Source organism: Chaetodon trifascialis, chromosome 3 (genome assembly GCF_039877785.1).
Source record: "Chaetodon trifascialis isolate fChaTrf1 chromosome 3, fChaTrf1.hap1, whole genome shotgun sequence".
Taxonomy (NCBI): Eukaryota; Metazoa; Chordata; class Actinopteri; order Chaetodontiformes; family Chaetodontidae; genus Chaetodon; species Chaetodon trifascialis.
The window spans coordinates 19,016,282-19,029,368 of NC_092058.1; the positions used below are offsets into that span (position 1 = coordinate 19,016,282).

The 13,087-nt window shown below is 41.5% G+C and overlaps 1 protein-coding gene and 2 non-coding genes across 3 annotated transcripts; 1 reads left to right on the plus strand and 2 right to left on the minus strand.

The window, feature by feature from the left end:
* Positions 1–320: 320 nt before the first annotated feature.
* Positions 321–393, minus strand: trnar-acg (transfer RNA arginine (anticodon ACG)). The gene has a single exon. It is a non-coding gene; the product is annotated as a tRNA-Arg (tRNA).
* Positions 394–728: 335 nt separating this feature from the next.
* On the minus strand, positions 729–801 carry trnar-acg (transfer RNA arginine (anticodon ACG)). Its single transcript has one exon. It is a non-coding gene; the product is annotated as a tRNA-Arg (tRNA).
* A 721-nt stretch (positions 802–1,522) lies between these two features.
* On the plus strand, positions 1,523–12,257 carry ccdc3b (coiled-coil domain containing 3b). Its single transcript, XM_070959314.1, has 3 exons — positions 1,523–1,926; positions 6,060–6,234; positions 10,616–12,257. Exons 1-3 carry the CDS (start codon positions 1,568–1,570, stop codon positions 10,907–10,909), a joined length of 828 nt encoding a protein of 275 aa, XP_070815415.1. The 5' UTR covers positions 1,523–1,567; the 3' UTR covers positions 10,910–12,257.
* Positions 12,258–13,087: the final 830 nt, after the last annotated feature.

Genomic DNA, 13,087 nt, shown 5'->3' on the forward strand with positions numbered 1-13,087 from the left:
TGTATTTGTGTTATCTCAAATTAACTGAGGCTGCATGGTGTCCATTTTTGTATCACTCATAATACTGTATATCATTGTAGTTATAGAAGTATTCAAACTTAAATAAAAGTTAGTGAGTCACATAAGCAAATCGAGTGAAGAACTGGAATTTGTTGCAAGTAAAAACGGGGATTACATAACTTAGGCAGTATTTTTGGCTAGCTGTGGGTGTACGGTGCTTATTGCTTACCCTGCTGATCACAACGTCATCAGATATAATATAATTGTATGACATTACACGTTACGAAAGAAGAACACTGGACAAAAATACTCGAAAAAGTCGAGCCAGCCAGGAGTCGAACCTAGAATCTTCTGATCCGTAGTCAGACGCGTTATCCATTGCGCCACTGGCCCGATACAGAAAGTAAAAGGGAATAAATTATTTTCTATCTATCCATTCATGTCTCCTGACACCATGTTATTTTCCGGAATTAATTTTAACTCAGATTTTATAGGTGTAATAAATAATTGCGGAGAGAGACATTTGACTGTTGAATCTCATTCCCGGGTCGTTAAAGAGCGACGATTTCGGTTTCGTCAGCGCGTCAAATAAACCTGCACTGTTAAACAAATATGTGCTGTGTTTCATAGCTGAGAAAACTATTTTGAAATTAATATGGATGTGCTAATGGTTCCAGGTGATTTATATTACATTATCACCCTAAATACACAGCACATGATCGAAAAGACGAGCCAGCCAGGAGTCGAACCTAGAATCTTCTGATCCGTAGTCAGACGCGTTATCCATTGCGCCACTGGCCCTACATAGATTCTTCATGCCCAGAGTCATGACTGTCAGGTACTCTTTCGTAAGATTTACGCAGGCTTCACCGTGTAGGCTGCGTGAACCGTCAGCCTATCAACATATCTATCTACCACACTTCAGTACTAGCTGAACATAATGCGCCTGGAGTACCACACCGGAATACTTTAAAGTGTGTTCACATAACAGTGAAACAGCCTACTAACTCAAACCATAGCCTTCTGTCGCCACTGTGTCCTTGCATATTGTCACCAGAGGACGCCACTGATCTTTCCTAAATTTCAATTCTAAACTTTGTCTCTTATCGTGTGTTTTAGAGAGTTCAAGATGTGTCTTTTTGTGTTGTTGTTGCCTTAAACGCCACCTAACCTTTTGGGAAATTTCATACGCGATCCTGAAAACACACTTTTTAATTGCTGCTGGGACTCATTTCAAAGGTGAGAGATAAGGTTTTTGCAGGGGATGCTGGTGTGAATGGGCTGATCCACTGATCGCAGGTATTGAGGCTGGAGGAGGGAGCAAAGACGGCAGAGAGCAGAGAAGTTACCAACTGTCCGGGGCTATTTTGTTCTTTAAAAAACCTTTGTTTAAACTGACTTACTGTGAATATTAGTTGAGTCCGCACTGGTGTGAGTATACACATGGTGTGAGGGCCCTGCAGTCTTTTTTTTTTTTTTTTTCGTGAATCCTTCCATCAGCACCATCGTGTGAGTCTCTCAGTCGGTGCGCCTCTCAGACTCACAGTCGTCTCCTCTCTGCCGGATCATGTGGATTATTTTGGCGTTTATTCTGGCAACGGTCGGTCCCGATGGGAGCTGGGGATGTCAGCTGCCCCACGACTGGAGACCGCAGACAGAAGCGTGCCGTGCCGAGCTGGCGCAGATCATAGTCTTTGCCAAGGTGTTGGCACTGCACAAGGAGTCTTACAGTGTGTACAACTACCTGCCGTGGCAGTACGACACCGACCTGTTCTTCTCCGCCGAGATTGAGCTGCTGTGCGACCAGGCGTGGGGCAGCATGCTGGAGGTCCCCGCCGGCTCCAGGTTCAATGTCACGGGCCTGGGCTACTTCCCGTGCTTCTCCTACAGTGTCACTAAAAACAACAACTACTACTTCTTTCTAAGGTGAGAAACCCAGCAATTTATATATTGATATGATCAATGTAACATAAATTGGATTTGTTCTCACAGATGCATTAAATTTCATTTGCTCCCAGGAACATTCAGCCAGTCCACTTGTATACATCAGTAAATAAAGTTATAAAAGCTTTTTTGTTATTCATTTCTAATAGAAGAATGAGCTGTTCATTTGCACTGTAGGGTTTTTTATTATAGGCTTTATGTGTGTGTTGACAGTTGAAGGTCTGACTACATGATTGATGCCCAGAGATGACATGGATGACCCCTCTTGTCCAAATCTTGGTTGAGATCAATGTGCACAAGCAAATGAGTCATTTTCTGTTTCACATAAAAGCTAATGTTGCACAAATGTCACTGGGTACTTGAGAATCTGGCGTCAGCTTTGTCAAGTTTGTCAAGTGTCCAGTTTGTAAACTCAGCCAGTGAAGAGGCCTGTGACAGGACTGCCTCTGTTTTATTGGAATGCATTACCATGAATGGCAAAAAGTTCATGAGTGATCGTATGATTTTACACTGCAAGAGGAAAGGACACACTCTATTTCAATCTCCATCAACGTGGGAAACAAACGGGGCGAGTAATGTCAGGCATGTGATGTGAAGTTGTCTTTGGCAAAGCTAAATGTTTATATCACGTACTAATGGTGGAGCTCCACCGTCAGTCCCTCCTCGAGATCCAGTGATTGAATCATCTCATCCATCCAAACTGGAAATTCAATGTTAAGCATGTTCAATGTGAACATGAAAGACCAGGAATTCACATGTGCATTTGGTAGTAGTTTTCATTTATTTTGGATGAAACCATATAAGGCTTCTGTCTGTCTCCAAGTCTCACAATGAGACACTCGAATTATGTCATCTTTGGCTCCACTATCTGACCCTCAGAGCTTGGGACCTCTTTGACACATTCATCATACACATCTATGAAAGTTATACGTTTAAACTGGAGGAGTGAAGGTCAGTCATTTAAGCAGCAGGTAACCACTGGGAAATCTCTGAAAAAGGAATTAAGAATCATCCTCACACAATATCAGTGATTGGTATTCAGTAGTTTGGTCGTCCAGAAGGCCGAAACATCTTCTAGCACCAGCGATGTTGTCATCACCGTATATCTTAATCACTAGTTGGCCAGGACCCTCCAGGAATGTATTTTCTATGAGTATAGTGGATTGAACCTCACCTCCTCTCTGTGTCTGGCCTGTTTCTCCAATTGAAAAAAGCGACTCTTCAGACCTGCAGACATCTGTCATGAAAGGCAGTAAAGGCGGTTAAAGCAGTCGTCGGCCAGGAAGGAACATTCGCAGTCATAAGCCGAGGACTGGCACCATCCTCACATGCTCTCATTTAATCAGTGTCTGTCCATGTGACTTCAGGTTAATGGTATATTTAGTAGCCTGCCAAATTTTCTCCTCAGATTTCAAAAACGTACGTGGCAGCTTAATTCTTAAATGTCTGTGTTGGACAGAAACAAAAGTGTTGCTCAGGAAACAGCTATTGCATTCCAGCCAGTGTAATTACAGAGCCAGACATTTCCCAACAGCTTGTAAGTGAACCTACAGAGAGTTTTCACTCGGGAGAGTTATCGGCACGCTGACGGTTGGTGGGACCACCTTTTGTCTTGCTGAAACACAGCAGTGTGCCGCTCAATGAAAGGGACGTGTGCTGACAGGCCCTGATGATATTTCTCTCATATTCTGCCTTTTCTCTCAAACCGGTGAAGAGTTAGATATTCAGAGGGGGGCACTGAACAGCATTCCTGAAGTGTAATGTTTGGCTGTCCTATATGAGGGTCTGCAGCAGGGCCAACTACAATAGTGTTCTTTACAGCATATGTTACACATCACACGCACAGAGCCGCGCTCACATGTGTGCATTGCTAACAGCTAAAAGACATTTAAGATGATATCACTCGTTAATTACGCCTCCTGGGATGGCTTTGCTGTACCCTGATGTGACGACGAAAACATCCGGACGTTATCCCTGTAATCAGCCAAGCGACCACCATTGGAAACTTCCTGAAGCTAGAGTCAGAATAGGGCTCGGTTTGAATGCAGACCTCATTATAATTAAGGCGCAACAATTGCTCCAGTAAACCAAAGCAGTAATCTTCTTGCAGTGTTTACCGGGGATATAATGGAGAGAGCGATGCACTGAAAATACCCCCCAACATTTTCTTTTGCAGAAGTCTTCAGCCACAAAGGATGGAAACCAATGGGAAACCCAACATAGGTCAGATGGGTGTTATTTTGATGATTAATGAGTTTTGGTTTGGTCTGGTCTGGTTTATTTGACATAATTCAAATACAGTAGTAAAAAAATACAAGAGCATGAGATATTGTCAGGGTAACACAGGATAACACAACAAATTCCATCAGTCCATCCTCGTCTCATCAAGATGCTACAGCCAGCAGACGGTTAGCTTAGTTTAGCATAAAGACTGCAAACAGGAAGAAATGGCTAGCTTGGCTCCGTTAAGCTAGCTGTTTTTACACTTCAGTTTTTGTATGGAATAAGCACAGGACACATAAGGTGTTGATTAGCTGTGGTGTGACAGAGCCAGGCTGGCTGTTTCTCCTGTTTCTAGTCTTTGTGCTAAGATAACCATCTGCTGGTCTTAGCGTCATATAGAGATATGGCAGTGGTTTGATCTCATCTAACTCTTTTCCTTCAATTGATCATTGAGATACTGGTATTGAAAACTGTGTCACAATCACTTTCTGTGGGTCTGTCATGCAAATATTCCTAAAGCGTAAAAATCAACTTTCGTGAACATTGCCCCTCAGCTGGTTGAAAGAAATGAGAGACAGCTAAAGAAATGCCCTGCTCTGTGACATTCTTGCTAACATGAGAGTCCCCATCATAAACCTAAAACAGATCGGTGTAGAGTTTCAAAGGAGTACTGTTGTGGCCGCTCTGCAACACCGAGACCCAGACACTGCATGAACAAGCCAAAACTGAGAAATTCCCATTGCAGTCTCCAGTGGACGTCTATTTCCTGTTGTAAAAGCACCAACAACAATACCACTATCTCAGACCAGAATAGTCTTTCCAATCAATCACGACTATAAGCTTCCAGGGTGAGGTGATTCAGAGCCTAGCGTGGAGGAAAATGCAACAGAGGATCTCCCTCAGGACCTTGAAATGACACAGATTCAGCTTTCTGCCTTAGCGATGTATTGGCTGTAAAAACCCGTCTAAATCTCACTGCTTGAAGAGTTTTTAACTTGTCTGTGAAAAGAAAGCAACTTAACACCAAGCTTTAAAGCAGATGAAACTTCCTTTTCACTCAGACTGAAGGTTTTTTATGTCAAAGTATGCTTGTAAGGCTTTTGCATGGTGTTACATGCACTGAATGTAGTGATAAAGCTTTCTGTGTCACTATTGTTGTGCTCAGTGTATTTATTCTGCGTTCTGTTTAGTTATGTTTCCATCATTGTAGAGTCCAGACAAGTCCTTCTGACCTCCCCGGTCACTGTGCTTACACCTGACCTTTGACCTTCTCAGTTGAAGCAAAACATCAACTTTCTTGGTGCTCTCTCAACACACACACACACACACACACGCGCATGCACGCGCGCACGCACGCACGCACGCACGCACGCACACACACACACACACACACACACACACACACACACACACACACACACACACACACACACACACACACACAGAGTCTCTGATAGGGACAACCAAACTTTTGACGTCCCTCAAGGGATACGAGATGGAATCCAGATGTATGGAAACATGCTGCTTCAAGACTTCCTCCCTCACACACTTCACATGGTAGGAGAAGATATGAAACATGCACAGTAAATCCCTTTGATTTGTAATTTGCTGGCTTGCCTCATCCACATAATGCTTGAATTTGCATAAAAATAAACCCGGCCTGTAAACAGTTCTGCAAAGGTTTTTTTTTCCCCTCAAACATTTCAAACTTTTACTGCTGACATCTGACATATGTCTGTCAGCTTCATATGATAAATAGGCCAAACCTGTCCATTTGCTTACATTTGAATGGACTCCTGATGACATTCATTTATAATTTCTTGTTCCAATTGTGTGTGTGTGTGTGTGTGTGTGTGTGTGTGTGTTTGTGTGGCATCTGCTTTTGTTTTTAGGATGGATGAGAACTACAATATTGTCCCTCATGGAGTGAACTTTCAGGACCCCATCTTTCCCGACACTGCAGAGGTCCACCGCATGTTTGCCAGCCTGTTCCAGTTTTCTAACTGCACGTCTGGTACTCAGGTCCACCGCTACACCCCGGAGTGGGAGGCTCAGGAGGACAGCCGGGTACGTAGCCCATCAGAACCACCACCATAAACCAGTTCCTGGTGTTGAAATGCCTTTCTCACGCTCATTGAGTGATAAGGACTATTTTGATTCAGTTATTGCGTATTCATGGTGGCTACACAAACAACTTGGGAAAAAGACAGGAGCCCCAACAGCCTGAGGTTCTGTGGTCCACACATAAAGGATTTAATGTTGCATCCTGTTGTTTCCAAAGGAATACTATGAAGTTAGATATGTTCTTAATGCATGGGAAACCAAACACAAATTTCCTGAGGTTTTTGCTCGACAAAGAACTCACTATGTTGAAAGGAAAAATCCATTTAAAAACATTTAAAAAACACATGTTTTCCCCCTCTCTTTGGCAAACCATTTTGTTGTTTAATGGAGTATTTTCTTATGCCAAAAGACGAGAGGCCTTATGTAGAATAGCCAACATCATGTGACCCTAAGAGTCAAACATCAAGTGCTGTTTTACATGACGTTCAACAATCAAAAGAAAGAAAACAGTAATACTGGTCGACCAGAACACAAGTGCAGACACAAGACATGATGAATATGTAGTAGCGAGGGTGACTGATCCTTTTTGGACTGAAAAAACTGACTTTCCACCCATTTACATAGCCAGTGCAACAATTTCATATCCACCCTCTGGAGGATACTAAAGGAATTTATGGAAATGTAGAAAATCACTAACTAAAGTAAAACCAGGGAAAGTGGATACATCATAAAAGTAAATTACAACTCTTAATCACAAAGTGGCTCCAGGATTACACAGGACAATACAGATTGATGACAATGTGAGTCTCTAAAAGTCGCTACTCTTTTTAATGCTTATGACACTCTTATTGATGCACATCAGGTTTCAAAATGAACACCATAATAATAACACCATTGGCCAAGACTAACACCTGGTGATCCTTCACTCTGTATGTTTCCTGCATCTCGTCTCATAGTCTGTGTGTCACTACATAAATGGTTTCCAGTTACTCGCCACTGCTTTAACCCCTTTAATGAATCTAAACCTTTGGCATAATCCCCCGATTTAGGCCAGTCCTCTTCTGTCTGTTTCCAATCATTTCTGCCATAAAGAGAATGAAAACATGGTTTGTATTTCCATTAAACGTAAACTTTTGGGTCAGGCTTGTGATTATAATTACAGAGCAACATTTAGATATCAGCACTGCTTTCTGACATCATTCTCATGATTAGATTTCCTCCCAGCAAAATAAAAAGCAGACATTGTTTTTACTGGTACTGCGCAACCATTGTTTGGACAACTGACCTAAAATCACTTCAGAACAGATAACGTTTTATAGCCCAGTATCAACCAAAATACAGTAAATTAAATGGCAGACAGTCATCTTAAGATTTAACACCAGACAGTGCCAGCAATAAAAACATTATTTTAACAAGCAACAAGGGTTTTTTCCCACAGTTTCAGTTTCCCAACTCAAATGCATAAATATGGCTGTTTAAGGGCCTTGAACTGTGTCCTGACATGATGGCAGGAGACAAAGACAAAACTAACTGCTGTCCACAAGATTTCAGCATCTGTTAACTAACGTGCTCTTAACAAAAATTTTTCTTTCATACTCAACATGTGCAGACACCCATCTGTTTTTCCTCAGAATGGTTTCAAACACGCCTCCTCCAAGATGGGGAGAAAGAGGCGGAAAAGGCTTTGGTCCTGCATAAAACATAAACTCTTTTGTTTTGTCCATGTTGCAGTCGTATTTGGATGAAATCAGAGTTGATAAAATCCTGCTGGGTACTGAGGGTGTGCCACATGGATCCATTTTGGGGCCAGTCAAATACTGAGGATGTGGGCATTTACCACATGGGGAGGGTCTTAAGAGAGTGCTATGGCACAGAATTGTGTGGGACTCTGGGAAATGTAGGAACAAGTGGTTTTGGAGCTTGAACTATGGTGTCTAAACACACACACTGGTCCAGACACTTGCTGCACTCAACCTTCAGGTAATAAGCAGTAAATACTTAAAAATGAAATGAAGGACTTTCCAAACAACCAGTAGAGAAATGCAGTTTCCACAGAAGTTTCCCCTCTCACTCTACAAAAGTTCCTCCTCTGTGTCCTCTAGTTCATGAAGGTATCCTCTGGTCTCCACAGTGAGCGGCATTTCATCATTGCTGCTGTCATAATCGCTCATTTTTACTTTCTCGTTTTTGTCATCACTTCCATAAACCACTCAAAGTTTGGGTCAGACTATAATACACTTTGTAAAATACACTTTTCTGCTGACCCCTTGCAAATTTACCTTTAAATATCACATAGACGAGCTTGACTTGCCTGAGTTTCCTCTCAATTCTGCATTCTGGAGATATGATTCACTGATATGCTGTCACACTCTGTTAAAACGTTTACTCTGAAGTTTGGGGATGAGGTAATTCAAATGCTCACTGCTGCATTTTATGATAAATACATTTGATGTGGTAATCACTGGTACATGTTTATGTACAAAACCCTTGCTGAAGAATTGCCATCTCGTATCTCATCTTCGCTGCTCTGGAACTCTCGTCCATACATACGGCCCAAATGATCGGTTAATGCTGATGGAACAATACATCAAAACTAATGCAGGAAAGACTGTTTCCGATTAGCGCCATGGTCTAATTTCTAAAGTCACCTTAAAGTCAAAATCTACTGAAAACTGTTCTCGATAATACCCAAATGTACCTGCGTATATCTGCTTTAATTGAGCCTGCAGCCTCTTTAACTGTTGTTATTTTAGTTCTCAATGTAGCTGTAATTAGCAATATAATTAGCTTATGTAACATGCTCTTTTACTCATGTAGACATGTGGTAGAAGACATTCTCAATTATGGATGGATGGATGAATAGATGGATGGATGGATGGATAGATAGATAGATGGATGAATGAATGGATGGATGGATGGATGGATTAATTGATGGATGGATGGATGGATGGATGGATGGATGGATGGATGGATGGATGGATGGATGGAACATCTGGATGTCTGGATGGCTGTACCTGTCTTGCCACATTATCAATGTCACATTGATAAAGCACAAAAGCTTATGATAAGGAAAATATGTCTACCTCTCAGAGGCAGGTTTATGTTGTATGTCTGCATCTCAGTCTCAACTCCAGACTTTTAAAGCATAATTCCATAAATATTTGTCCACACTGCACCTCACCATATAAAAACACTGTAAGCATGGACATCGGAGCCCACTGATGGTGTCTTATGTTTGAGTGAAAGTCATATTTGAATGCAGAAGAGTGATGTGCCATTTTACACCCTCTGCTTCACATAACATAGGTTGTTGTGCTCCTTTGCATTATAAAGTTTCATACCCCTTTCAAATCCCTTATGAGACATAAGAAAGTGCACATGGGAAAAATCCACAGCTAATATTACAGCGGGTAATGTACTAACCAGTGATGTGTGCTGGCAGCCAGCAGCACATTTTTAACATTTCCTCAAAACCCTCAGAGGTTGTTATCTGATGGCAGGGAATATACATCAGTGTTTCACACTGGCCCATGTGGAAGCATTAGGATCTGTGAAGGAAATCCACACTCAGGCAGACAGGCATGCAGTCAGAGGCAGCTGGAGCTAATTTTTTCACCTATGAAAGGTCCGGGCCTTTGGATCATCTGTCGCAGGTTTGCAGGCATGTTGGGTTTCATCTCGCAGTGGCATTTGACTGAAACAGACAGAGTTGTGTAGCCATTTCCTTTACCTTTAGATTCATCTTGGTCCCTACTTGGAGCTACAGTGTGTGTTGTTTTTGGCTTATAGACACTGGCTGGTACATAAAGAAAGGGCATGCAATAAAATGGTTCTCTTAAGATACATTTCCAAGTGTTCCACAACAAGAAAAGTTTAAGTTTTTCTTTATTTTTAGGCTACAAGCTGCCAAAAACAGTGTTTTTTTGTCTCACTCATACACAAACAGTGGAATATGCTGAAAGACTTACGAGCTGTTGGCACTGGTTGTCATCCCAAAGAGCATGCCAGAGTGTGTTCTCTCATCTGACTTGTCCAAAGGAAATCCAGCATCAAAAACAGCAGATCTGTCACGTGTGATGCCATAAATGTTACAAAAACATTCAGTCTGACTCTAGTACTTAGTATGAGCTGTTATGGAATAAAATTCAGAATATAAATGTCATTCAAATGCCAGTGCAAGAGGAAAAATCTATTGGGAATATTGCAAAATATAATTGATACTGGCCTTCTTTGAGTAATTGATCGCTAGTATCAGTGTTTAAATGGGTCAAGTCAGTCACATGTTAGCCTAAAGTGCACTCAACCAAAGGCTCTCATGCTGTTCCTGATATTACTGTTAAAATTGCAATAATCCAACTTGTAGCTTTTCCTCTTCTCTTCACAGTTGCTGTGCTCGGCTGTACAGAAGGCTCTGTTCGAGGAGGAGGAGAGGGTCCGGACTCTCTCCCAGCAGGTGCGCTCCTTGGAGAAAGCCAACGACCACCTGAGGGAGAAGGTGAAGACCATGAAACGTCAGCTACGCCAGGCCCAACGAGAAACAACAAAGGAGCAGCAGACCCTCAGCCTCAAACAGCTATATGAGCCAAAGACGCCCCAAACCCACCCGGATCAGGACACTACACAGGACCGGAAGAACCCACCACTTAAAAAGGTCCTCACCAAGAGACTAAAAAAATAGTTTTTGCTTTTTTAGTTGTGTGTAAACCAAGTATTGCGCCCTATGATGTATGTCCATGACAGAGCAAATTGAAAGGATTGCATGTGAAAGCTTGGGGAAAAGGCAGCAACAACAGCAGAGGTCATTTTGATTTCGATTATTCTCAGTGTCTTCAGTCTAACTCATATACTTATTTCTAAAGGAACGTAACAAAGTTTAAGATACTCCACAACCAAATTTGGCCATTCTGTTGCTCCAACAATTTCACCAATTTCAGTTAATGGTAAAATTGACCTGTGCTATTGAGACTACAAAGAGACCATTCATGCCTATTTACATCCTTATCCTTATACTCTAAGAACTCTGTGTGTGTGTGTGTGTGTGTGTGTGTGTGTGTGTGTGTGTGTGTGTGTGTGTGTGTGTGTGTGTGTTGGGAGGGGAAGGCTTTCACTTGACCCATTTTGTGTCCCCAGATGAACTAAAGTGAAGGATTAACTGCCTCTGAGATAATGGACTTAAACGGTTTCACAGGAGGAGGAGATCTTCATCTAAAACTCCTGAACTCTTGTTTCGCCCCATTAGTCCGATATGATCCTCCTCTCTGAATAACTGTCTCTGTTACTTGTATGAACCCCCAACTTTTACCTTTGTCTTTTGTTAGTATGATTCAGTGGCAGCACAAACACTCTCCAAACATTGGACGGAGCTCTTAGCTGGCAGATGCACTGTTAAACAACATGTGGAGGATTTTTAAAGCATTGAAAATGTAATATCTTGCTTTTTTCTGTGCTGGACACATTATGCATTGCATTAATATAAATTAGGTTGCATATTTCAGAAACACTATCGTCAAAGGCTCCAAATCAACCTCCCTCCAGTGTTAAACATCTTGTGTGCGGAAACACTTCATGCTCTGACTCTGTATAGTAGTGTATGTTAAAGAGGAGCAGCTAAAGATTAAAAGATGCAAGACCTAATGTTACGCGGCATCTTTCTTCACTACCTTCGCCTGCTTTTCATTTACACGTTTGATCTATTTATACCCAAGAAACTATTCTTTAAATTCAGTGAATTGTTTGCCAGGAGTGCATTTTTATGCAAACTGCACTGAATGAAAGTGTAATTTTTATCTCTGAAAAAGGGTGCTGAGCGCTCATATGTCCAGCCAATGAGCCTTGCGTGGGACACGATTGGCTTTTTCTGTGTCAGAAATCAAAGTTTGCTTTTATTATACTTTTTGTATTTGCTTTTCTTATTGTTTTTGCTTTCTCTAAACTATAAGCATCTGGTTTGCTTTGCCAACAGCATAATCATGTTTGTTACAGTTATTGTGGGTTGTTTTTTTTTATATAAATAAATGAACTTTTACAAAAATTCCTATGTCATTGTTTGCAGTCGTCACAGTTGAGTTCATCTTCAGAACATTCAGTAATACATCCACAGATTAAGGCCTCCTTGAGAGTTACACAACAGTTCTTAATATGCAGTCATCAAAACATCTGAGTCTACAAAGCTTTCGACATATAAATCAAACAATAAAAATCTAAATTGTGTCAGGGTGTGAAAGTAGCTTCCTATGCAGCACTACAATCTGTACAGTGGACAGTTATGCTTGTATCTTTTGCCTCATCCACTTTTCCAGATTTGTCTAGAACAAAGGGACTACTGAGAGGGCTGCGATGCAGAGGGGTAATGAATTAAAGGGGTAAAGTGAAAGTTTCAAACCTCAATTGTAACGTTTCCTGCTTTCCATGTATTCAAGTCAGAAATGACAAATGTTTCTTGGCATGCACAGTATGTTTAGTGTGATTCAGTGCTAATAAATCAAACATTTTCAAAGAACTGGTGCAAATTCAAAAGCAACATAAATCCTAAAAATAAATTGGCCCCATTTTGACCTCTTCCTGTCAAGCATTTGTTCAGTTTACATCCGGTGCACTTTCAAAAAGAACACAGGACCATTTCAGATGCGAAATCATCTTGGCAGATGAAATTTTCAACACAATTTCCAGGAGAGCCGAACCAAATTTCTTCCATATGGTGCTGTCGCATAAAACCGAGGGAATGAGAGGCGGGGCTTGCAGGGCGAGAGGAGAAACAAGAAATGGATGCATTTCAAACATGTTTTCCTTCAGGAACCCTCTTGCAGGACTGTTCTGCTGGACTGCTGGATATAAAGGGGACATTCACAAGCTTTCT